Below are 26937 nucleotides of genomic sequence, written 5' to 3' on the forward strand. Positions count from 1 at the left end.
CCACCTTCCATAAACCTCCCATCAGCCTATTGCTGCATGACGATCTCAGAGCAAGGAAGAATGAGGAAGAGATGGGCTGGAATTGGTATTTTAGCTAAAGGTAGGGGCAGAAGTCGATTTTTTTTAAAGATTTTTATTGGGGAATTGGGGGGATGGGAACAGTGCTGGGGGATTGGGGAAGGGGAACAGACAAGTTGCTGTCCTTTTGTTCTTCAGTCTAGTTGTGGAGGACGTTGCTTCACTGGCCCAAGTTGGCACCATCATTGCGCTCTTCCCAGGCGAGGCAGATCAGTCGCCGGCTTCTGGACGGCCGCTCACTGCGGCGGCTGGCCACTCACGCTGGCTGCTGGCTACACACGGTAGCCCATGGCAACCCACTGCCACACGGACTGCAGCCTACGCCGTCGCCAGCGACTCACGGCAGCCCAGCTCCAGGTTGAGCTGTTGTTCAGCATCTTAGCTGTAGAGGGCAGTGTCACTGGCCCTCATGTGGGATCCGAACCGGGGCCCTCTGGCATCCCAAGCGAGTTCTTAACCATCGCGCCACTCGGCCGGCCCCAGAAGTCGATTTTTAATGGCTTGGTTTATTTTCTGCTGTTTTACTTTCTACCATACATCTCATCTACAGGTGCTGTAGGTAAATCCATGGATACCTTCCTACAGACATTAAACCAATATCTCACATGGTACAGATACTTTAGTGAATGATCATATGCTTTACATAGGGATTTCAAGAAGTCTGTACACCCCACATTGTACTTGAGCTACCCCCATTGCTGACATCTGTGATCAGAGCCATCTTCCCCTATTCCTGGGGCCCACCTGAACTCAACCCATGTTGGTCCCACCATCCCTCACCATCAGCCTGCTGCCACTACAGTCTTCCTGGTATTCATGGACCTTCAGACTCTTGGGGTAGGATGGGCTCCCAAGGGTCACTAACGTAGTCTCCTATGCCTTCCTTGGCATCACCGTCAGCTTCTGGTAGAACTGATACTTATACATCTCCCACGATGGGGAGCTCCCTGCCTCCACAGCCCAGTCCATCTTTGGATGGTTTGGATGCTCGTTGATTGACCCATGAATCCCCCGAGTACATCCCCAAGCCAGGAACTGTTGGAGGGAAAATGGAATGCAAATACGAATAAGACATAGCCCTACCCTTGAGAGAGAGCAGCAACAGACATAATTATACCAAAATATTATAAACCTGTGATGGGGCATATACAGCAGGCTGGGGAAACATGTCCAACGGTGGGAGTTTATGAAGAAATGCAGCATATTTGGAGAAAGTCAACAATGTTCCTGTAGTATGCGGTGTATAGAGGCGAGAGCAGAGATAGAGACTGGTGGGGCAAGATGGTTTAGTCTTCATTCTGTATGTCACATGGAGCCAGATGCCACTCTGCAGCAGGAGAATGCCACGAGAAGGTCTCTTGTGGGGGAAGGACCAACTGGGTAGGGGGACAAAAGTAATTTCTGTAACTGAACTTACTTAGGAGCCCCCATTTGCAGGAAAAAAACATGCTTGACATATGAAGTAACTCAGACTCTTCTAGATTTGCACTTAGATTGTGAGGAATCAACTTTTGGCCTTTTTCTCCTGGGGTGATCTATGTTTTGGGGACTTATATATTGGCCTGTCATGAGGTGGGGAACTAGTTCTTGCTGACCTTTTGTTTGGAGTATCAAGACCTACTCAGCCATCACCCGTAGCTACCAGACTCCCACTACAGCTGTCTGACACTCAGCCACTTCCTCCATCTGTTGGCCTGTTGTTGCCACAACCTCTGCTGCAGGATTTCCTTAAATGTGCTACAGGTGTGCCACTCAGCAGTCTTACCGATCCTAAATCTCAGCTACCTTCAGTGTTCCTAGAGAGGGTCCTGGGAACTTTAAAAATGTCTTCCATAATCTACTGGAAGGTAAGGGAAACACGGGCGGTGGGACAGAGCTATGCCAGGCCCTGTCTGACCTGCCCATCATGAGAAATGCTCTACTGAGGGCTCCCCACGTTGGCACAGAGCCTCTGTGACACCATTTTCTCCCAAAGTTCCTGGAGATAAGCAGGGTGCCAGCTCCTCTGTTCTGGACTTTCTCAGGGGGTCTCTTCCCTGCCCCTGGGATTTGAACCTGAGTGGGGGGCAAGGGACAAGCCCTGCTCATGTTCCCTGGCTTCCGCTGCTTGCCTACTGATCCCTCTCTGGGCTCTTTTCCTCAACCCCAGGAGGGGATTTTCTTCTTCCTGGAGGGCAAGAAACTGCCCCCCTTTCAATTTCATATCTTCCCCACTCCAGGGCCTAGGGTAAGACATTCTTGTACCCTGAGTCCACTCAGCCTTTGGTTCTTAATAATTAAAGGGACACTTCTGGGATTTAGAAGACCCTTTTTGTAGTCCTCAGAGCCTGGCTCTTTCAGGTGAAAACCTTACCTTTCGTAACTATTCCTTTTGAAATGAGCCTTCACAAGAGCTAGGTTTAGAAATCAAAAGCTGAACACAGTTTCCTGTATTCTCAGCTGCATCTACCTTCCCTTGAGGTGGGGAAGCTCCTTGCCGCCCCCAGCAGGGCTGCCCGTCGGTTCTGCCCCGTGCTCTCAGAAACGCTCCCCTCAATGCTCAGGAGCTTTAGGTAAGAATGGAAGGCCTGACGTTGTCAAATCCCAACCTCGTTTGTCCGGAGTTCCAAGAAAGGAAACCCCACACACGTCAGAATTGCAAGGCTGCTGAGGAACATGGTGGGGAGGGCGAGAAACTGGGATGCATCAGTACATCAAGGTGGGTTATGGCATGAAGTGATTATTACCTCTTCAGGTCTTTGTAAGATCTGAGGTGTGAACCAGCTGCTCCCTCCCTAAAACTGCTGTGAAGGACCTGGTAGAGGCCAGAGCTCGTCAAACGGAAATGTAGTTTCAGTGGGCCTGGTGGGACCTAAGATCCCCATTTCTGATGAGCTCCCAGGTTGTTAGATACTGCAACTCCACAGACCCCACTTAGAGTAGTGAGGTCTAGAATCTAGACCAGGGATTCTGGTTCACCCAGGGTTACCTCCGGGGTTAAAGGAATCAGTTCCCCAGCTACCTTGTAGAGTAGGAACAAGCATTTGGTGGTAGTTTGATTTCTGGGTGAGTGGCCTCTGGGAACCTAAGAAAAAGTTGCTTTCCTGATTTTAGGGAGTAAAACCTCAAGTCCATTTGTTTAGATGTAGGAACAGGTCCAACATTTTTCTAACTCTAAGCAATCCAGCACTCTGTTGTTGCATAAGAAATCACTCCCGCAGTTAGTGACTTAAAAGATCCACTTTATTTTGCTCATGATTTTGTGGGGTGGGATTTCAGCAAGGGGTTGGCTGAGTGGTTCTTGCTTGGGGTCTTGGGGTCTCTCAAACAGTTGTCAGATGTTGCCTGGGGCTGTGGTCATCTGCAGGCCCAGCTGGGCTGCAGGTCCCAGATGGGTCACTTATGTGGCTGGCCGCCCACAGGGAGCTCAGATGGACTTGACACTGGAGCACCTACACGTGGTCACATGTTTGTGTGGGCTTCTCACAGCATAGCAGCTGGGTTCAGAGTGTGCACCCTCAAAGGAGGCATTTGGAGGGCTAGCAATCTCGACAGAACCCACAAGGCTTCTGACCTAGCCTTGGAAGTCACTCAGCGTCACTTATACCACATTCGAGTTAGTATAAGCAAGTCACTAAGGCCAGCCCCGATTCCAGGGGATAGGAATTGTGCCCATCTTTAATTCACCACAATTCCCATTTCCAAATTGAATAGTCAGGTGGTATTTCACATGCCCTGGGAGCACAGGCATAAGACTATGTGTGACTTCACATGCACAGGGACCCTTTCCTGTGATCCATTGATCCGCTCTGCTGAATCCTCATTAAGGGAGAGCCGCAGCAGAGACCCGTTTGAGGCCCAGATAGAAGCCACCAGTGTATTCACTGTGGGAGAAAGATGCTCAGAAATAGCCTAAGCATCCACATTTGGTTTCTATAGTCCAATCAAAGCATATTTTGAAACTCAGAAATCACTTCAGATAAAGCCAGAGATATCAAGGGCATGAATCAAACTTTACAGCACTCTGCTTTGCTTGTCAGGACTACATGTCGAAATCGTCCAGCAAAGCTGGATGAAAACATGGAGCTTGAATGAAATAGACTGTAAGGTCCACATTACTCATCATCATTCTAATATTGCCTACTACTGTTGAAAGTTTCCTTCATTAACTTGTGCTTTGCTGCTTCTTAAAATAACTCCATAACCAAACGCTGCAATTCTGAAAAGCATGATAAAAAAGGCTCTCTGATCATGCTCATTACTGAATATTTTTAGCAGAGCAATAATTAGGATGTGGAGGAAGCCGGGTGCCTCATTATGTCAGCAGAGGGCTTGGCTTCTTTCAGAGACCTACCTCCCAGCCAGCCAAAGCAGATTTCTCCCCAGCCCTACCTTTCAGCTGCTTAGCCACAGAGACTTCACCCTGTGGCTTCAGAAAAAGGGTGAGCTCTTGTCACCAGTGTCTAAGTGACTTGCAAAAATCCTTTAGTAGCTAGAGAATCTTCTTAACATTTATTTCAGCAGGAGGGGTGAGGGTGAAATATCTGTCTGCTGAAAAAGGGGCCCCACTGCTGCCACCAGATGAGGCTGTTCTTTCAGGTCCTCCTAACCTGGGACCACTCAGCGTTCCCCACCCACCAAAGTGCCCTGCATGGCTGGGACATTTGGGTGCCATCTATATCCATGCATTTAGATGTTTGCATCCTCTGCCTACCATTTGGTTTTCCGTGTTTTAGTCCACCTTCTTAGAAGGCGGTGTGATAAGTTTTGGTCTAGTGGCAAAATCCAACTCTGTCCTCTGAGCCACAGAATATTAGGAACTGGATGTTTTGTCTCTAACATCAGCAGTGCCACCCTGCTGCTGCTGATACTGTGAATGTGCAGATAATACCAAAAGAAAGCTCCAAAGGGACACCCTGATAGGGGCCAGAAGACTGAAAAATTCTCCCATGTCAGTAGAATCAGAAAGAACTGGATTTGGAAAGGCACTTAGCAATATTCATGTAGTCATTCATTTAACAAATATTCCTATTGTGCCTGCTTGTCGCCCAGTGCTGAGATTATACAAGAGAATGAGACAGGAGCAGTTTCTTCTCTCATGTAGCTTATAGTCAAGTGGGGACGGCCATTACTGAACAGATGTTTTATAAAGACCTTGGACTATTTGAGGGAAAAGAGGAGTTGGACCATGGGAGGGATTAACAAGCAGGAAGACCCAGTCTGGGGATAGACAGATTTCCTTGAGGAAGTGACACTGAAGGTGAAAATGAATGACCAAGAGTTAACCAGGTAGAGAGTGTGTTTGTGGCAAAAGGAGGAGAGGGGAGCCAGCCCTTTCAAGACACTGAAGTCCAATGTGGCTGGGCCAAGGCAGAGTCAGCCTGTTGCCCAGTTCCGCAGAGTATAATGAGCATGGTGCCCCCTGCAGCTGTGTAGCATAGGGGCTTGGCTTAGGGAGTGAAGGGGGCCAGGGTCTGAGATGAGGCTGGAGAGAAGCACAGGGAAGAGATGATGCAAGCTGATACAGAGCCAAGTTAAGGACTTGGCTCTAAATGCAGAAGAAAGTAGAAAGGCAATGAAGGATATTGGACAGGAGTCTGACTTGCCTTTTGAAACACTGCTCTGTGGGTCTTGCTATGGGGAAAGTGGAATGAGGGAACAAAAAAGACATCACTGGAAACTGTTTTGAGGCTCTTTGAACAAGATGGTGCTAGATTGGTGTAGATATGGAGAAAAGTGGGTGAATTGGGGAGATATTTAGGGTGAGATTGGTGACTAGAAGGAAATGGGGTGTAGGGACTCAGGGAGAGAGAAGTGGCTCAGATGAGCCCAAGGTCATCCTGTACAGCTGCCTCATTTCTCAGTTCTAGAGACTGAGGTTAAGTAACATGTCTTCTGAGGTTTGAGAGACTTGCCCAAGTCTACAAACCAAGAACCCAGCACCCTGTCCCCAGGCTCTGTCCATCATGCCGTCTCATGCCTGATGTCTCTGACTAAGGAGCCATAATCATACCGGATAGAAAGATCTCAATTGCCAACACGGCATTTCAGTTGACAACAGAAGTGTAAGCACAAACGAGATTCTTGTCTTTGATAACATTTGTGACCGCTTTTTAGCCCTGTGTTGGTACACTCAAATATATCTGAGGACTTTAAGGAAGTTCTATTAGAGTTTGGCATCCTCTGTGCTTATTTTTCCTCAGCCCCACATATTCTAGATGAAAGGGCCTTTGAGTGGTGAAATCACCATCCAGAGTAGGACAGTCGTAGGGAGATAAAATCATCTAGCACCCCCATAGCCATGTGTTTAAATCAGAGACAACAAAAATAGTATACTTTTTCTTCTTCTCTTTTGGTATAATGTGACACAGACTTCCTTGGGGAAGAAGGGGAGTTGCTGTGATCTGACTAATTCATTGACTCAACTGTTAGTCCCCACTCACTAACTTATTCAATTTGCATTTATTGAGCACCTTCCATGTGCTAGACACAGAGGCACTAAGCTGGGTGCTGGAGATGCAAAGACACTCAAGGCATAATCTGTGCTTTCAAAATGTTCCCTTTCTACAAGGAGACAGACATGTAAAATATGTTTGTTAATGGAAGATGAGGTTATGTCCTAAATGTTGTAGATTCTGCCTAGTAGCGTCAGAGGCATAACCTTGAAGCTGGATGCTGCAGGATGAGGAGGAATGCTGTGGCTGATGTGGGCAGGGAACAGGGCTCCATGGCAGAAAGGAAGGCTGGGTATGAGCAAATGCCAGGAGTGCACGGTGCACCCAGGGAACAGGTCCAGAATGATGAACATGCAGTGTTTACTGCAGGAAGAGAGCGTACAGAACTGAGCCTGGAAGAGTCAGCTGGGACCAGATGTGAAAGCCTCAGGAGATGTAACTTTGTCCTGGAAAGGAGGGCCATTAAAGAAGATGGGTCAGCCAAGGCCATCTTGGTTTTTTCTCTTTATCTTCTCTTTCTTATTTGAACAGGAATGTTTGTTCCAACGCAGAGAACGGAAGGCATCTCAACATCAGACATCATCACCAGAATTGTCCGAGACTATGATGTTTATGCCCGACGCAACCTCCAGAGAGGGTACACAGCCAAGGAACTGAACGTCAGCTTTATAAACGTAAGTATGCCATCCCATACCCTCTGAGAACCACCACATCACACCATTGCTGCCACCATTGCCACTGTTTATTGAGCACTTACTTTATGCCACATAGTATTCTTGATGTTACATTTATCATCTCATTCAACCTGCATAGCAACCCAATAATGTATTATTATCCCTATTTTACAGATGGAGAAACTAATGTCCAAAGGGGTAACATAAGTTAACTAAGGCGCACAGGCAGTGAGCTTCACCTTTTATAAAGGAGCTGCCTTGCTTCCCTCCTCTTGCCCCAGCCTCCCTTCTTTAGAGCTCTCTGACTAGGGCGAAGGGTTTCTGGGAGAGCTGCCATCATGAAAGGCCAGAGTTGTCTTCTGCTCAAAGGGAAGGAAGGAGGACAGAGGTGATGAAAAGCTAAACCCAGAGAAAATGCTTTCTTGTTCTAACATCTAAAAATTTTGATCGTATTAAGGCCTTACAGATGCTCATTAGAGACCTTAACAACCGTTTTTTATTGTCCGGAGAAATTACAGCTGCTTAAATAAAGCCTCAAGTCTTTGGCTTCCTTTGGTATTTCTGCTGTATTGTTCTCACAGAGCTGCTGTTAGTTTAATAATAGAGCAACTATTAAAACAATCTTTAAAACAAGCAAAACAGGCTGTTAAAAAGCAAAGAGGGCAGCCCAGTTGTTAGAGGTGATGTTAGTGATCCTGGACAACTGTATTTGCCTGGACTCTGAGGAGCTGATGGAGTTGATTAAAACAAGAACTCTCCATTCTAAACAGAATTTCAACCCCCAAAAATAGATACTTTATTTTCAAAGAGGGATTTTTCTATAAAACTAGATGCTTATAATTATATGCAGCCATAATTATGCAGCAACTTATACAAATCGATCACTGGTACCTTCACAATGAGGAGGGGCCCATTAATTGTAAATCAGTGATTATTTAGTTGTCCTCACAAGGCAGGGGGTGTTGGAAATCCAGGTTCTGTGGCTTCATACAAGCCAGGCAACAAAATGGAAAATGTCAGATTCAAGTGGTACCAGAATAAGTGGCTGAAAAGAATTCACGGTGATTATTTGGTATCTTATAAAGAATAAAGCCATGGTTATTTCCATAAATTAAACTGTTCTTTTAAACTGACTTCAGTCAACCATCCAAGTATGTCAAGCCATTTCCAAAAGTTCTTGCTCACTCTCTTCAAGCGGCTTTTGGATAAGCCACTTAGCTCAAGGAACCGTGTAGTCAGTGTGGATGCGCTCATGGCCTTTCTGTGACAACAAATACGGCCGCAGCCCAGAAATGAAATCAAATGCATTGGATGGGCATACAGCTGAATCACAGAACCTCAGAGGAGACAGGAACCTGACAAAGGTCAATCACCCAGTTGAAGTCCCTCCATTTGGAAACGAGGAAAGCAGACCAAGGTGCCTCAAGCAAAGTAGAGGCAGAGGCGGCAGCAGCCTCCCAGCCTCTTGACTCCTAGCCCAGTGCTCATTCTACTACTCTGTGCTGCCCCTGAGAGCTGTATATAGTAACCATATATTATATATAGCTGAGTGGCAGCATGTATAGCTCACACCCCACCCTGAAGCCACAGTAAAGTTTGGAAGGTCTTAATCAGCAAATCCTGACTCAGTTTTGCATTATTCCAGGTGCCTCAACAAATTCTGAAATATGAACTTCAGTTCCATGTAATAAACAGAAACAATAACCCTTATTACCCATTAGGAAAAAAATGTATCATGATTTCATGGAGGAAAACACCCTTTCTCATGTTATTTTCATGGTTTTGATATCACTCTCATCAAGTAACACAATTAAATTCCTATGCCACTGAATAGTAATAAAACAGACAACACACATTGAGGGTTTACTAAATGCCACGTGTTATGGCAAACATGTTCCATGCATTATCTTATCTATTGTAATTATTAACAGCAACACTGTAAGGTAGGGATGATAATTATACTCAATTTACAGATGAGGAAACTGGGGCTTAGAGGTGACATATGACTTGTCCAGTATATGATGCCTTCCAGGCACATAGGCATAGCACTGCTGCATGAAGACTATAAGAAGAACAAAATCCCAGTACAGAGAAGCTGTCAGAACCAAAGCTTTCTTCATCACTAAGAATATCAATGCAGTTCAATTAGCTTAATGGAAAATATATTTACAATGAAAATTTTAGTATAACTCAAGGGTCTCAAGACCCAACCAGTGGCCCACTTATTTCAACCAATATTGGTTTTAACATGTTCCAGTAAAACAGAGGACTCAGGTAGCCACTGAGTGGCCATTCTATGTATAATTCATACTTTATAAAAGTCCCAGCAGAACTTAAGGGATGTATTTGCCCAATAGCTACCCATAATAAAGACCAAATATATGTTTTTGGTTCTTCTCTTATAAAAGTGAATTCAATTCAGATGTTTACAAGAAAGAGAATATTAAAACCACTTGGGGCCGGCCGAGTGGCACCTTGGTTGGGAGCTGGCTTTGGACGCCGGAGGGCCCAGGTTCGGATCCCGCATGTGAGGGCCGGTGACACTGCCCTCTACAGCTAAGATGCTGAACAACAGCTCAACCTGGAGCTGGGCTGCTGTGGGTCGCTGGCGACGGCGTGGGCTGCAGCCCCTGTGGCGGTGGGTTGCCGTGGGCTGCCGTGTGTGGCCAGCGGCCAGCGTGAGCGGCCGGCGGCCGCGGTGGGCGGCCGTCCAGAAGCCAGCGACTGATGTATCTCGCCCGGGAAGAGCGCAGTGGTGGTGCCAGCTTGGGCCGGTGGGGCGGCGTCCTCCACGGCTAGACTGAGGAGCAGGGGGACAGCGACTTGTCTGTTCCCCTTCCCCCGAGTCCCCAGCGCTGTTCCCCTCCCCCAATTCCCCAATAAAAATCTTTTAAAAAAAAAAAACCACTTGTACTTCACTTTACATATCCAAGTAGACTAATGACAAATGACTTTTCTTACAAGGGATGTGTCTTCTCATCAATCCAGCCCTTGGGAAGTAGCAACACTCTGACTCTTCAGGTTAAGAACACAAGTGGAAATAAAATATAACCATTAGTATGAATGATTGATCACTCTCATGCCGTCTTGGATAAATTCATTTCTTTCTTCTTTAATTTTTGACCAGGAGAAGAAGTACCGCTTCCAAAACCAGGTAGACAAGATGAAGGAAAAGGTCAAGAATGTAGAGGAAAGATCAAAAGAATTTGTTAACAGAGTGGAAGAAAAGAGTCATGATCTAATTCAAAAGTGGGAAGAAAAGTCAAGAGAATTCATTGGCAACTTCCTAGAACTGTTTGGGCCTGATGGAGCATGGGTATGTAATTATTTCACTTGGCCCCATATTCAGTTTATCTTCCTCTTCATGTAACCACACAAGGGTGTCCCTTATCTCAGTCCAATATGTGGCTCCCTCTTTAAGCATCAGCCTGAGTGAGTTTAAGTTCACTTAACTTCCTTATTTAGTTCCTGTTTACCCCTCGATATAGCACCCAAAGCCAGCTCTGGTCTATGTTTCTATTTCTTGTCCAGAGCTTGAAGCCATTTGGTAATGGATGAATGTTTATTACTGCAGAGGCTGGTTGCAGAGCTCATCCCAGGCTCCCAGTGGAAGATAATGCAAAGCTTGGGGATAAGGGTGAAGTGGGTCAGTGGCATCATGGAACTTGTGTTGGAAGACAAGGCTAACAGGCTCTTGGATCAACCAGGGGAGGAGGATGCAAAAGAAATGTAGCTGCTGTGGTCAGCTTTTGTTGTCAGGAATGCTCCTCTTTCGCTGGTTGAAAGAGAGAGAAGAGGTAGAATTTTGTCCTGCATCTGTGCCCGTCACACCATGATTTCCCCCCACCCACCCCTGCTTTTTCCCATGGGATATGTGTGGTGGTGCAAGTCTTAGGGGACTGAGGCCATAATGTGAATCTTAAAACTGAGAGGAAATGTCAAGGGTCTCTTGCCTAAATTCTAAAGATAATTCTGAGTGAAAACTGGGAGGGGAAAAAGAAAATTCTGGAAACCACCTTGTACTCCACTGATATCTCCATTGTGCATGCATCTTCAGACTAAATAAGCAGTATTATCAGCAGTTAATGAGGGTTCTATGAAAATGATACTTTTTCAAGCTGGCTGAGTGACTCAGTTGGTTAAGAGCTTGCTCAAGAGTGCGAGCTCTGAGCAACAGGGTCACCGGTTCGATTCCCACATGGGCCAGTGACGCCGCGCTCGAGCTGAGCTGCCACTGAGCTGCCAACAGGTGGCAGGATGGCTCAGCTAAAAAAAAAAAGAAAGGAAATAAGAAAGTGATACTTTTACAGCTAACTTTCCTTTTAAAACAAAAAGAAGGGATTCTTTTAAGTAGCCAAGATTTCCTATTGTGACATGAGAAATCTACTAAAATCCACTTCTGCTTAATTATTTTATTGATGGGTTGTCACTGCTGCCTCTCTGCTCATTTGAGCTAGTTCATTATAGGATTATCTAAAAGTAAAACACTCTTTTAGTAATGAAAAAAGAACAACGTTTGAGAAGTTGGAAGAGACGCTTTGCTTAAAGTGATTATAGAGGTGGATATTGTAGGCCAACCATGTCCTATTGGCAGAGTCTGAGAGAGGTAGAGGATTTGCAAGGGGCTGCTTGAACCCTTGTTTACTTCTAGAAAGAGCTGGCAAGAGTTGAGGCACCAAGAGCTGGATTCCTTTTCATTTTCCCTGAGCCTGCTAAAATTTTTTCTCAGGTCAATCTAATTCATGGGACATTTATTAATGTCCTCTTCTAAGCGCAGTACTAGAGAAGACCATGAAGATAAAGTACAGACCCTGTCCTCTGGTATTCCATGGTCTCTACAATATGAAGTCTGAAATTTCCCACTAATCTAGTGTGTACTTCAGTAGTTCACAATTTCACAACTGATTTTCAGGCTCTGAAGAAAACAGCTAGTGGTTTTTTAATGAAACCGTGGAGGTGTTCATTTGCTCAACAAGGATTCAGAAATGTGTCTCTGCTGAGAAGCCCTGGTATTGTAACTCACGAGATGGGTGTTTTCTCCATCTGGAGTGTGCAAAGGCAGGGAAGAAATGTAATTTCATAGAAACTTTGCAGACCCTAGTTGTTTCAAGCTCCCAGTGAAGGTGAAATATTAGCTGCAATTATTCTAGGGGATTCTGGTGACAGCAAGCTGAGGAGATTTTTAAGAAATGAAACCCAGCTTAGAGACTGGAGGTTTTTCTTTTTAAAACTTGCTATTAGTGTCAAAACTCTTATTAACATTAATTTACCATATCAGCCAGGCTTAGATATTACTTTTTTTCTGTTGACATTAAAAGTACAGGAATAGTTACAAGAATGTTAAACGCCAAGATAAGTAATTTGCTTTTCATGAATATGCTATTATTATAATAATTCTTTATTTGTGGATTTGGGACTGGAACTCATTTCTTAAAATAGAGGATCTGCATTACCTGCAAATACAGTACTGATACAAATAATCCAAACTTGGAGAGGCACAAAATAGAAGGGTTTAAGGTACAAAATTTGGTACAACAGGATTGGTAGGAGGCATAGTATGTAACTAATAGTGGGTTATCCATAAATGTTTCTGGATTGCATGGATGGAGGGATGGATATGTAATGAAGAGCTAGTCATAGAACCTTCCAGCATCTGCAAAAGATATGATGAGGCCGGAATCTTACATATCTGTATCGATCTGTATTGATAAGTATGTATAGTGCTGGATACAGGGCTTGATTACAATTTGGTGGATCAAATTTGGTAGGCAGACTCGGGTTGCTTGGCCCTCAACAAATGTTTTAAAATTTCCTTTAGGGAGGTCACGAACTCCCTCGTTTGCAGTGTCCACACCATTCCCCACTTGCTCCCTGCCAACTCCTCTCACCTGACTTAACACGTTGATGCTGTGTTTTTTCCTCATGATATAGTCTTTAAGTCTCCTCAGGGGACCTCATGTTTGATATCAAAACTACAATATAAAATCCAAACACATTCCACGTCTGAGTGGAAAGTGGTTGTGGTCGTGCTGCTGCTGCAACTGTCTGGAAGTTGTATAGTAGGTTCAACTCTTTTTCCAAAGTCCTTTTATATCTACGATTTTGAACCACACAAGAAGGTAGTATTACAGCTGTGTTAGAAAGAAACAAAGGCCTAGAAAAATGATGAAGCTTCCCTGTGGTCTCACAGGAGTTGGGAGGTACTGGGACGGAGCCTCTTTCTCCCAGCCAGCACTGTGTCCTTCATGATAAAAATGTCCACGGGATGCGGTCGCTTTGCATCACTTCTGGGTATGGCATTGTGGAGGAACTGAGGTTTACCAAAACTTCTGTAAGGCTTCGTGACAAAGCCACTTGCCAAAATGGCACTTTAGGCCATGTCATCTAGATTCAGGAGAGGGACTGTCAGCCTTCTTCCTAAGCAAGCAAATATGGTGTCCATGGTTGCATTAATTATCTATAAGTATATAACAAAAATTCCCCCCAAATGTAGTGACTTTAAAACAACAAACATCTCACGCAGTTTGTGAAGGTCAGGAATCAGGAAGCAGCTTAGCTGGACGGTGATGACTTTGGATCTCTCCTAAAGTTGCAGGCAAGATGTCAGCTGGAGCTGCGGTCATCTAGGGCTGGAGGATCTTTTCACACTCACACACGTGACTACTGATTGGATACCTCATTTCCAAACCACGTGGGCCTTTCAATAAGGCTGCCTAAGTGTCCTCATGACTTGACAGCTTCCTTCCCCCAGTGAGTGACAGAGAAATAGTGACCAAGACAAAATCTATAGTCTTAAAATTTTGTTTTAATTTTTCATTTACAGTTGACATACATGATATTAGTTTCAGGTGTACAACATAGTGGTTATACATTTATATACCTAATGAAGTGATCTCCCTGATAAGTCTAGCACCCACCTGGCACCACAGTTATTACAATATTACTGACCATATTCCCTATGCTGTACTCTACAGCCCCATGACTATTTTATAACTGGCAATTTGTACTTCGTAATCCCATCACCTTTGTCATCCACCCTCCAATCCCCTCCCATCTGGCAGTGATCAATTTGTTTTCTGAGTCTATGAGTTTGTCCATTTATTTATTTTTAGATTCCACATATAAGTGAAATCATGGTGTTTTTCTTTCTCTGTCTGACTTATTTCAATTAACATAATACCCTCTAGGTCCATCCATGTTGTTGCAAATGGTAAGATTTCATTCTTTTGGCTGAGTAATTTCCCATTGTATTTATCCATTTGTCTATCAGTGGACACTTAGGTTGCTTCCATATCTTGGCTATTGTAAATAACGCTGCAATGAGCATAGGGGTGTATATATCTTTTTGAATTAGTGCTTTCGATTTCTTTGGATAAATACCCAGAGGTGGAATTGCTGGATCATAAGGTAGTTCTATTTTTAATTTTTTGAGGAATCGCCGTACTGTTTTCTATAGTGGCTGCAGCAATCTGCAATCCCACCAACAGTGCACGAGGGTTCCCTTTTCTCCACATCGTCTCCAACACTTGTTTGTTGATTTATTGATGATAGCCATTCTGACAGGTGTGAGATGATATCTCATTGTGGCTTATTTTTTTTAAAGACTTTATTGGGGAGTCGGGGAAGGGGAACAGACAAGTTGTTGTCCTTTTGTTCTTCAGTCTAGTTGTGAAGGACATCGCATCACTGGCCCATGTTGGTGCTATCATTGCGCTCTTCCCGGGTGAGGCAGTTGGTCGCCAGCCATTGGACGGCAGCTCACACCGGCTCCCGGCTGCTCACGTTGGATGCTGGGCACTCACAGTAGCTTACGGAAGCCCACTGCAGCCTCACTGCAGTCTAAGCTGTTGCTGGCGACTCCAGGCAGCCCAGCTCCAGGTTGAGCTGTTGTTCACCATCTTAACTGTAGAGGGCGCAGTGTTACTAGCCCATGTGGGATCCAAACCGGCGGCCCTGCTGCTTAGCGTTCATGCTCCCAAGCCAACTCTTAAGCAACGAGCCACTCGACCGGCCCTCATTGTGGTTTTAATTTACATTTACATGATGATTAGTGATGTTGAGCATCTTTTTACTAGTGATGGCCTTGGTATCCTTTGGTGGGCAACACAATGTGAGAAGAGGCCAGCCACCACTTGTGCTGGGCTTGTGGCCACATAGTTGAAGCTATGTCCCAAGCCAAGACTGGCCACTACTTGTGCCAGGCTTGGGGCCACCTGATGTGTGTTACAATGCAAGTTGAAACCAGTCATTGTTGATGCCGAGCTTGAGGCTGCTTAGCGAGAGGTATAGGGAACACGGAGGCCAGCCACTGCTTGTTTGGAGTTTGTGGGCCTTTCAGAAATTTTAAGAATGTACACAGTGTGAGCCAAGGCCAGCCTCTTGTATAGAAAAGCCACGGGAAAAGGTTCGGGCCAGGCGTATGACTTGGGTGGGGTGGGGTGAATGGTGTTAGCCATGTTAATGGAGAGCTCAGATTTGGTGCCCACCTGTGCCTGCTGGCTGGGTGGGGAGGGGGCTCAACAAAGGAACAATGGTACCTGCCAGCATTTCTTTCATCAGAGAGAACTGTCCTGACCCCTCCTGCTGCTCCCCCTTCACTGGAGCCCAGAACGAGTGAGTTTGTGAGCGAGTGAGTCCGGATGTGGGCCCCTCAAGAGGTTGCCTCAGTCTCCAGAAGCCCTCTGTCTCACTTGGACATGATCTCCACTGGTTTTCACAGCCATATGTTATAGGGGCTCCTCTTCCTGGCACGGGGAGCCGCTGCTCCTGGGGGAGGACCTCCACAACCAAGATATCCCTCCTCCCTCCCAGTTCTTAATCACTACACCATAGGTGTGGGACCAGCTTGTTTCACATCTCTGCCCTTCCTACCGGTCTGCACTTGGCTTCTTTATATCTTTGGTTATAGAACTTCTGTTCAACTCTTCAGGTGGTTCTCAGTGATGGTTCTTCTGTAATTTAGTTGTAATTCTGATGTAGTCATGGGAGGAGGCAAGCACAGCATTTACCCACTTTGCCATCTTGACCAGAAGTGGTCTTCTATGACCACATAACAGAAGTGAGAAACCATCATTTCTGTCATATTCTACTGTTCACACAGACTAATCCTATATATATGTGTGTGTATATATATATATATATATATATTTTGGGGAGGACAATACACAAGGATGTGAATACCAGGAGGCGGGGAGGCCATCTTGGCAGCTGGCTACAATTGCTTTTGAGAATTTGAGGCATGCAATCTACTTCTCAGTCACTATAATTAGATTATCTATTGCCATTTATTCAGTTTGGTGGATTATCAGAGCTCAAGATATTATTTTTCAATCTCATCACCTACCACTCCACTTATTTAGCTACAGTGATGTGCCACATAACAATGTTTCAGTCCATGATGGACCACATCCACGATGGTGGTCCCATAAGATTATAAAGGAGCTAAAAAATTGCCATCACCTAGTGACATCATAGCCATTTTAGTACAATGCATTACTCATGAGTTTGCGGTGATGCTGCTGTAAACAAACCAATTATGCTGCCAGTCATATAAAAGTATAGCACATACAATTATGTACAGTACATAATAGTTGAAAATGATAATAGACTATGTTACTGGTTTATGTATTTGCTATACTATACTTTTGTTGGTACTTTCAAGTATACTCTTTCTACTTACAAAGTTTACTGTAAAAGAGTATACCATGTTACGCCAGCAACAGCCTCATACATCTCATGCTTACGATATCTCTTGATTACATTATTTTCTCTTGTCCTTGATTTAATCTGGTGTTTTGTTATACAGTAACATGCTGTATAGGCTTGTACCCTAGAGCAACAGGCTATACCATACAGCCTGTGTGTGTAGTAGGCTATACCATCTACAAGGTCTGACAATTAAGTTTGAGAACTTTGTTGCAACAATGTTGCTAACCTTTTTTTGATATCAGAGGGATTATTCATCATGAATTTGTACCAACTGGACAAACAACTAACCAAGTTTACTATTTGGAAGTGTTGTAAAGGCTGCGTGAAAAAGTTAGATGAAAACGACCTGAACGTTTTGCTAACCATTCACAGCTCTTGTATCATGACAATGCACCAGCTCACATGGCACTGTCTATAAGGGAATTTTTAGCCAGGCAACAAATAACTGTATTGTAACACCCTGCCTACTCACCTGATCTGGCCCCCAATGACTTCTTTCTTGACCCGAAGATAAAGGAAATATTGAAAGGAAGACATTTTGATGACATTCAGGACATCAAGGGTAATACGATGACAGCTCTGATGGCCACTCCAGAAAAAGAGTTCCAAAATTGCTTTGAAGGGTGGACTAAGCACCGGCATCGGTGCATAGCTTCCCAAGGGGAGTACTTTTAAGGTGACCCTAGTGATATTCAGCAATGAGGTATGTAGCACTTCTTCTAGGATCAGTTTGCAAATTTAATTGTCTGACCTCATATGTTGTGTAAGTGCACTCTATGATGTTCTTTCACACAATGACAAAATTTCCAAATGACAAATTTCTCAGAATCTATCCCTGTCGTTAAGTGGTACATGACTGTACATGCTGGATTCTTATAACCAGCCTTGACTCATACTCAGAAAATATCCTGTAACCCAAGCAGAGCTGCCAAGGGAAGCCTTTCCAACAGAACTTGGTATTACCTCAGTTTGGAGGGGATGTCTCTTTGAAAGATAGTCTGTATGAATAGAGAGGCTTTAAAGAAGCTATATTTTGAAGCTTTCTTGCCATGTTGGAGGTGACACTGTTCACTTCCAAGGTATTCAGTGACAAGGAGTCAGGATTGAGGGAGGCTGAGTCAGCTTTCAGGGTTTGGTTTTGGGGAAGGGCCTTCCTAGTGAAAGTTAATTTTTGTTTGAAGTGTCTGAATTCCCAGAGCAGACACCTTCTATTTTAACATAAGTACCCCAACCACATATGCTGTTTTTTTAAAACATTATGTATCATTTTAAATGATCTGTCACTATATTCCTTCATTGTCTCTGAACACAGAGAATCATTTCCTGTTTGAAATGAAAGTGGGTCTATTCCATTTTACCATGTGAACATAGACCCTTTCTTGGAGCACCAGGAGATAATGACCTTACGTCAGGTGCAAGTTTTTACTTCATCCTGGACCACACATCCCCTCTGCCCCAATCCAATCAGTCTAGTACAGGGGTCAGCAAACTGTGGCTCGCGAGCCACATGGCTGTTCTTTGGGTACATTCCATCTCAAAAGTTTGCTGACCCCTGGAAGAGCCAATCCTGTCCCTCACAACAATTTAAAAATTATTTGAGAGCCATAAATATATTTTTACATAATGACCATTATGTGAATAATATCCTTTAAAAATTTTATAAATGAAACTGTGATAGTTTTATTTTCATTTTCAATTTTACTTCAGAGCCTGCAGTTCATGAGCCGCAGTTTGCTGACCCCTGGCGGCTCTTCCATCTCAAAAGTTTGCCGACCCCTGGTCTAAAGGATCCCTTTGCCAACCAAACAGGCCTTTGCCATCTGATATGAGATTGCCTTTTTTTAAAAAAAATACTTTGATGGTGTGTTTGTTTTTTGGAAATAACAGATTTATATGATATGAGGCCCACTGCTAATTTTCTCAAACTGGTAAAATATACAAAACATAAAATTTACCATTTAAAGCATTTCCAAGTGTATAATTCAGCGGCATTAGGTACATTCACATTGCTGTGCAACCATCACCACCATCTATCTCCAAAACGTTATCATCCCATATTGAAACTTGTTACATATTAAATAATAAATTCCCATCCCACCCCTCCCCAGGCCCTGGGAACCTCCCTTCTATTTTCTGTACCTCATAACTGGAATCATGTGGTATTTGCCCCTTTGTGTCTGGCTTATGTCACCTACCACAATGTCTTCAAGGTTCAACCAATGTTGTACCATGTGTCAGAACTTCATTGCTTTTTAAATATGAATATTTCATTGTAAAAGATGTTATGAAAGAGGCCCGTTTATTTATCTTAATGTATTGGCCTGAGGGTCAGGCATCTAATTTAATACACATCTAGGTGCCTGCTGTGTTACTCTCCAGGAACAAAGGCTGGTGGGTGCCATCTTTGCACTCTGCCTCACTCCAGCTTACTGGTATGTCCCAGAAAAGGAACTTGTACCCTCCTGTAGTGCCCCAATTTTTTTGTAGCTGCTGCCCAGGGGACACCTCTTGATCACCTAGGTCTGGTGATAACCAGGGCTTATGCTTGAGGGTCCCACAGGACTGTAACCAACAGTGAAAGAGTTCTCAACCAGTTAGCACCCACAAGAGCACAGTAAGAGGCAACAGACCAGAAGGCCGGTCTTTCTATGAAATAAGTCTATTCGCTTATCTTTATCTTTATAGCTGCAGCTTGAGGGGCAAGCTTCTAATTAAACATCTAAGGGCTGACTCTGAACCTCTCCAGAGACCTCAAAGGACATGTGCTCTTTACACTCTCCCTCTGCTGTGCATCAGTGAACCAGTATCTCCCAGAGAGGATCTTGTACATATGTGTGTCTAGTGCTCTGCCACTCAAGGACACCACTTTATTGCCTAGCTCTGGTGAGCAGCAAGGCTTGTGTTCCTGGGTATCATGGACTATAACAAATGAAGAGACAGTTCTTGGCTGGCAACCACCCCAGGGCATTGCCACACAGCAGACAAACTCATGCCCTCTTTCTGTGAAAGAGACCCATTTGCTTGCCCTGGGGCTTCAGTCTGAGGGGCAGGATTCTGGTTTGGCACACTTATAGGCGCCTACTGAGGTGCACCCTGATGCCAGTGGACACCATCTTTGCACTCTCCCGCTGCCTCACTCCAGGTCTCTGGTATCTCCTGGAAAGGAGCTTGTACACTGATCTGACACCCTGATTTTTGTGACTACTGCCCAAGGACACTTCTAGATTGCCTGGCTCTAATGGCCAGCAGGACTGGATATATTTGCTTACTTTAAGAGCTGCTGCCTGAGGGTCTGGCTTCTAATCAGCCTGAATCTAGGTGCTGACTGAGATCCTCCCTTTGGGACACTGACAGGTGTTGGCATACTTGCAACTACTGGGAGCTACTAAAAATAAAATAGGCTGATAGGACAACCACCAAGTCTTGAGAGACAACCAAGAGCTAGGAGAGGGTTTAGGATCAGTTTCATCTCCTACATGAGGCCACTTGAAGACTGGGGGAAATGGCTGTTTTGTCTAATGCATAGAAGCCAACACTGGGAGTCAAGGAAAATAAAGAAACAGGAATATGTCCCAAAGAAAAGAACAAGATAGAACCCCAGGGAAAAGTCCTTAATGAAATGAAGATAAGTGATTTACTTGATAAAGAATTCAAAATAAGGGTCATAAAGATGCTCGCTGAATTCTGGACAAGAATGGATGGACACAGCGAGAACTTCAACAAAGATAGAAAATATAAGAAAGTACCAAACAGAAGTCACAGAGCTGAAGAATACAATAATTGAACTGAAAACTACACTAGAAGAGTTTAACAGCAGACTATATGGAACAGAAGAAACAATCAATGACCTTTAAACAGAGAAGTGGAACTCAACCAACTCAGAACAGCAAAAATAGAAAAAAGGAGTGAAAAAAAGTGAAGATAGCTTAAGGGACTTATGGGACAACATCAAGCAGACCAACATTCACATTATATAGGTCCCAGAAGGAGAAGAGAGCGAGAGAAAGGGGCAGAAAACTTATTTCAAAAAATAATGGCTGAAAATTTCCCTAACCTGGAGAAGGAAATGGAGATCTAGATCCAGGAAGCTAAGGGAGTTCCAAACAAGAGGAACCCAAAGAGGCCTACACCAAGACACATTATAATTAAAATGTCAAGAGCTAAAAAGAAGAGAATATTAAAAGCACTAAGAGAAAAACAACTTGTTACATACAAGGGAGCCCCCCATAGACTATCAGCAGAAACTTTGCAGGCCATAAGGGAGTGACATGAATATTCAAAGTGCTGAAAGCAAAATAAAAAGACTTCCAACCAAGAATACTCTAGCCAAGCAAAGTTCTCATTCAAAATTGAAGTTTTCCAGACAAGAAAAGCTAAAGGAGTTCGTCACCACTAAACTGGCCTAATAGGATTTCTTCAATCTGAAAAGAAAGGGTGCTAATTAGTAACAGAAAAACATGAAAGTATAAATCTCACTGGTAAAGGTAAATATATAGTAAGATTTAGAATAATCACTTATAAAGCTAATATGAAGGTTAAAAGACAATAATAGTAAAAATAACTATAACTACAATAATAGTTAAGGGATCCACAACATAAAACGTTGTAAAAAGTGACATCAAAAATGAAGTATTTGGGGTGGGGAGAGTAAACATGTAGAGCTTTAAAATGTGTTCCAGAAAAGAAAACAAAAAACCGAGGGTGAGCTCAGAACACATTGGTGGTTGCCAGATGCAGGGAGTGGAGGGGTGGGTAAAAGGGGTAAAAGGGGTCAAAAGGTACAAACTTCCAGTTATAAAATAAATAAGCCTTGGGTACGCAATGTACAGCATGGTGACTACTATATTTAATACTGCATTACATATTTGCAAGTTGCCAAGATAGATCTTAAAAGTTCTCATCACATAAAATTTTCTAACTATGTATGGTGATGGATGTTAACTACACTTATTATGGTGATCATTTTGCAATACTATATACAAATATCAAATTATTATGTTGTACATCCGAAACTAGTATATGTCAATTATATCTCAATTTAAACAATAAACATGAACATCGACTTTTTTCCTCTATTGTTTACTCCTGTGTCCTTAAGGCTTAGATTAATGTCTGAACCATACATAGTGTACTGTCAGTAAATATTTGTTGAAAGAATGAATCTTTGGTCAACTTTCAGATTCTTCACACCAGGAAAACCCTTTGTAATAAATAAAATGTTTATTTTCAACTTCTATCATGGAAATACTCTACACCATGCTAGCAAAAAAAAATCCCATTGTGTATGTGCATATACACACACATACACAATGGGATATTATTTACATCTACCACATTTTGTTTATCCATTTACCCACTGTGGACATTTAGATTATTCCCACCTTTGGGCTATTGTGAATAATGCAGATATAAACATGGATGTACAAATACCTGTTTAAGTCCCTGCTTTCAATTCTCTTGGGTGTATACCCCAAAGTGGAATTGCTCAATTATATGGTAATTCTGTTTTCCACAGTGGATGCACCATTTTACATTCCCACTGCAGTGTACAGGGTTTCTAATTTCTCTACATCCTCTCCAGTACTTGTTTTTTTATATTTTTTATAATAGCCATCCTAATGGCATTGCTAATTTTTAAGACTGTTTTGATTGTAAGAAAATATAAAATTCAGTTTGTGAATCTGAAGTAGATTTTCCACTTGAGACTTTTTGACAGTGTTTTCAAAACTTTGTCTTCCAACAAATGCACAAGTAAAACATGAATAAACATGAACTGCTCCTTATTCTGAAAGTGGCTAATTACAGAGTTGGTCTTCAGAAGGGACTCACTTCCTGGCTGGGTAGCCTTGGACAAGTTCCTTTGCCTCTCAGTCACCCTCTAGGGTTGTTGGGAGGATTAAATTGTTTCATACTGAAATTTAAGCCCTTTAACAGTGTCTGGCAGGTACGTGTCAGGCACTGTGTAAGCGTTAGTTGTTGTTTATTGATTTGGCCACAACTGAAAGTCTTTCCTTGAGTTCCACTGTTTACCCGAGGTCCAAACCAGGTGTAACTAGGATTTTTTTTATTTCTTTTTTTGCAGATATGCCAGAATATATCTGAAATACTGAAACCTTTAAAGGCATTTGTGATGATATTTACTGCCTCAGTAAACGTTAAGAGCTTCTTAAAAGGGAAAACTTTGTAGGAGGGGAAAAAGTACTTTCATATGGACAGGACTACATAAATGGGATTATTTTCTTGGGAGAAAACTTTATAAATGGAAACCTCTTTAATACAGTAAAAAGTTGAATTATATATTTTTTTCTCTTTGAAAATGCCATGCCAGGGTCTTCATTATTTACTGTATTCTGAAGTGCTTTTCTTCCCAGGAAGCTCATTACAAACTGTCTCCTGACCTGATTCAATTCAGCTTCTTCATGGGGGAACCACCCTTCAAAATGCACCAGTAACAGATCAGAGCAATTGCAAAGCAAGACCCAGAGTTATTTTGCATGGATATCACTTTTTATGAAGTACACCACCATTGTCTATCATTAGGAATTGAAATGATTTCATCCCCTTAGGCAGAATATTCTCAGTTATGAGCCTGACTCAAACTACAGCAGACAAGTTATAGATTCCTTAGAAAAGTGGGCTTCTAATGGAAATGCTGACAATCCATTAACAGCAGGAGGGCTAATGGCTGCCACTAAAAATGTGCTTAAAGATTACAGTAATAAAAATACATATTTTAAAGTGCATGCTAAAAGTTCAAGAATTTTTTTTAATGTGGCTGTTAATAATAGGCCACCCTATCCTTCTGGCATTTGATTTTTGTCTCATAAATAGGCTTAATCTATAGCATTTTTGTTCTTTTTGATTTTGAAAGGAGTAGAATCTTTTCGCAGATTTGTCAATACTTTTAATGGAAGGTGAATAATTGGTGTATTTGTAGAACTGTGGAACTTTAAATCTGGAAAGGATCTTAGCGATCAGCAAGTCATCTCTATTATATCTGCTAGAGGAGACTTGAGATTCTAAAAAGTAATTGGCTAGAGCTTATAAAGGGAAAATGAGTGTCTGGGGGAATTGATGATGTGCCGGAAGCCTTAATATTTCTCACCTATGTCCTCATAGCAATGTTCTCCAGTCTAACCTTCTTGCCTTGGTTATCTCTCTTCCTCCCTACCCTATTACTTTTTTATGATGATAAAATATATATTCATTACAGAACTATTAGAAAGTAAAGAATAAAAAGAGACTAAAAGTTACCTATAGTCTCATTACCCAGAGTCACCACTCTTAATATTTTGGGGGTATTGCCCCAATCTTTTTTTTCCATTTACATGTATATGTGACTTTTTCCAAAATTGGGATCATGCATAGCAGACTGTTTTAAAGTCATTTTTACTTTGTAATAGCGCATGAACATTTTCTCACATTATTAAATATTCTTTAAGGACGATTTTCATCAGCTGCTTAGTATATTCTCTCAGTTGTGTACGATTTCTCTCACCTATTTTGGGAGTTTTCAGTTTTGTCTGTTATGACACTACATTGAATATCCATGTACACAATAAATATTTACTTACACCTCAGGAAAAAAGTTTTTGTACCTATTTCCAACTTACCCCTCAGAAAGGCACTATTTTACCCTTCTACTAGCAGTAACATGAGTGTGGTCTTTTTCTTGAACCTTCACTAACACTGGCCTTTACAAATTTTTTAAAAATCTCTGGAGACTGACATCACCAAGATGGCGACATAGCTCTTGTGATGGGGAGCAAAACCAGGAATGACCTAACAGCTATTCATAGAGAAGATAGCACTTAGAGAATTCTTCAACCCATGGATGAAGCTGAAGCACCCCCACCCCATACCACAGAGACCAAGACAGACCGCATTAGAAGGGCCAGAGGAGCAGCTACATGCTAACCAACTATCCCTCCCCCAGGCTGGCACAGCGCCATGCCGAGAGGTCTCCCTGAGCCTATGGTTCCTCCAGTGGGAAAAGAGAGCCCAGGGAGGACATCCAACTCCTCCATAATTGTAGGTCACATCTTGGGAGTCCCCACTCCAGTTTCTCTCTACAGAGGTTGCAGGGAAATCTGCAGGGCTTGACCACTGGGAATCTCATTGTGACAGAGAAGTGGGAGGGGCTTGCAACAACGAGCACTCTGATCTTGGTAGACCAAGTTCCTGCCTGCAGCATACAAGTAGTAGTCCAAACCAGCAGCTTTGCTCATCTGCACAGCCAAGTGATGGTACAGTCTGACCAGGGAATTCAGCAGGGTACAGGTTTGCCTGCTTTGGGTACGCAAACAGATCTTTATGGCCCTGAAGCCTGGTCTGCCTTTGCCCAGACAGAGAAGCTGAGACATAGCCCCAACAAACCAGAAAGCCTGGCCATAACACTTAGAAACCTGTGCAGCTCAGCAATACTCAATCAGAGACCAACAGGCAGAGCTGCTAGTCTGCAGAGCAAAGCCAGTGGCTCTGTTCAGGTAGGGAACTTGGGGCACAAGTCAGCTTGAGTCAAGACCACAAACAAAGAACCTTTCTGGCCTTGCAGCTAGTTCTTCCACTGTGCCCAAGCAGAGAAACTAATTCATAGCCCTGCCAATTGCTAAATACAGCTTTCAGCCTGCCTGACCAGGGAACCTAACCAAACCACACAGGATGCTACATAGCCATCCAACAGCTTTGCTTACAGTGGCGCTTGAACAGAGAGCACAGCCCATGGATCTTCCCATCTACAGAACAAAACTGGCACCTCTGTATGATCAAGGAATTCAGTGCACAGTTTTGCATGGTTTGGGTCCCCAAACAACAAACCAGGCAGGCCCTAGGGCACATCCTTTTGCCCTACCATGGCATAGAAGCTAATTCATAGATCTACTTACTGCTGAGTATTGTAACCAGTCCTGACCATCTAGTAACCAGAGAACCTAGGCAACTGTGGAGCCCATCCCACAACCTCACTTGGGTAGGGAGCCAAACTAGCAGTCTTATCCAACTGTTCTCAGCCAGTTGCAACAGCCCCCTATCCAACCTCAGAGCTAGACCCCAAAATAGACCCTGATAGCAAACCCCACCTGCCCAAGGATGTTATCAGCAGACATGTCCAGAAACCCACACTGAGCTGATTAAGAACTATCTCTGCCAAATTGAACCAGTAAAGTCTGAAAAAGGTGGCTGCTTACTCAAATGTGCTGATACCAGTGTAAGACATCAAGGATCACAAAAAAATCTGGTGAACATGACACCACTAAGGGAAATTAATAAAGCTCTAATAACTTATCCTAAAGAAATGGACACCTATGAACTGTCAAAGAATTCAGAATACTCTTTAAGAAGTATAGTGAACTACAAGAACACACAGACAACTGAAATTAGGAAAACAAAGAAACAGAAACAAAAAAACCCCCAGAAATCCTAGAGCTGACAAACACAATGACCAAACTAAAACATTCGACAGAGAGCTTCAAACCCATACTCAATCATGCAGAAGAAAGAATGAATGACCTAGAAGACAGGACATTTGAAAGTATCCAGTCAGAGAAGCAAAAAAGAAAAAAGAATAAAAAAGAGTAAAGAAAGCCTATCGGACTTATAGGACACAATCAAAAGAAACAGTGTACACATTATGGGATTTCCAGATGGAGAAAGAAAGAGGAACGGACATAGAGTATATTTAAAGCAATAATGGCTGAAAACTTCCCAAACTTGGGGAGAGAACTGGACATCCAGATCTATGAGGCATAAAGGACCCCACAGAGGTTAAACCCAAATAGGGCTACACTGAGACACATTATAATTAAATCATCACAAAGAAAGAATTTTGACAGCAACAAGAGAAAAGAAGCAGCATATACAAAAGAACCCTCATAAGACTTGGTAGATTTCTCAAGAACGTTTCAGGCCAGGAGAGAATGAGATGATTTGAAAATATTGAAAGAAGGGCCAGCCGAGTGGCGCGATGGTTAAGAACTGGCTTGGGATGCCAGAGGGCCCCGGTTCGGATCCCACATGAGGGCCAGTGACACTGCCCTCTACAGCTA

The 26937-nt window shown here is 43.2% G+C and overlaps 1 protein-coding gene across 2 annotated transcripts in view; it reads left to right on the forward strand.

The window, feature by feature from the left end:
- The window catches only part of PCYT1B (phosphate cytidylyltransferase 1B, choline), a 97562-nt gene that overhangs the window by 56688 nt on the left and 13937 nt on the right, over positions 1–26937 (forward strand). For both annotated transcript variants that reach the window (XM_019625241.1, XM_019625242.1), the window contains exons 6-7: positions 7044–7186; positions 10314–10502. In XM_019625241.1, coding sequence (XP_019480786.1) covers positions 7044–7186; positions 10314–10502 — 332 coding nt within the window. The remainder of the gene's footprint in view (positions 1–7043; positions 7187–10313; positions 10503–26937) is intronic.

Source organism: Hipposideros armiger, unplaced genomic scaffold (assembly GCF_001890085.2).
Source record: "Hipposideros armiger isolate ML-2016 unplaced genomic scaffold, ASM189008v1 scaffold_620, whole genome shotgun sequence".
In the NCBI taxonomy this organism is placed as follows: domain Eukaryota; kingdom Metazoa; phylum Chordata; class Mammalia; order Chiroptera; family Hipposideridae; genus Hipposideros; species Hipposideros armiger.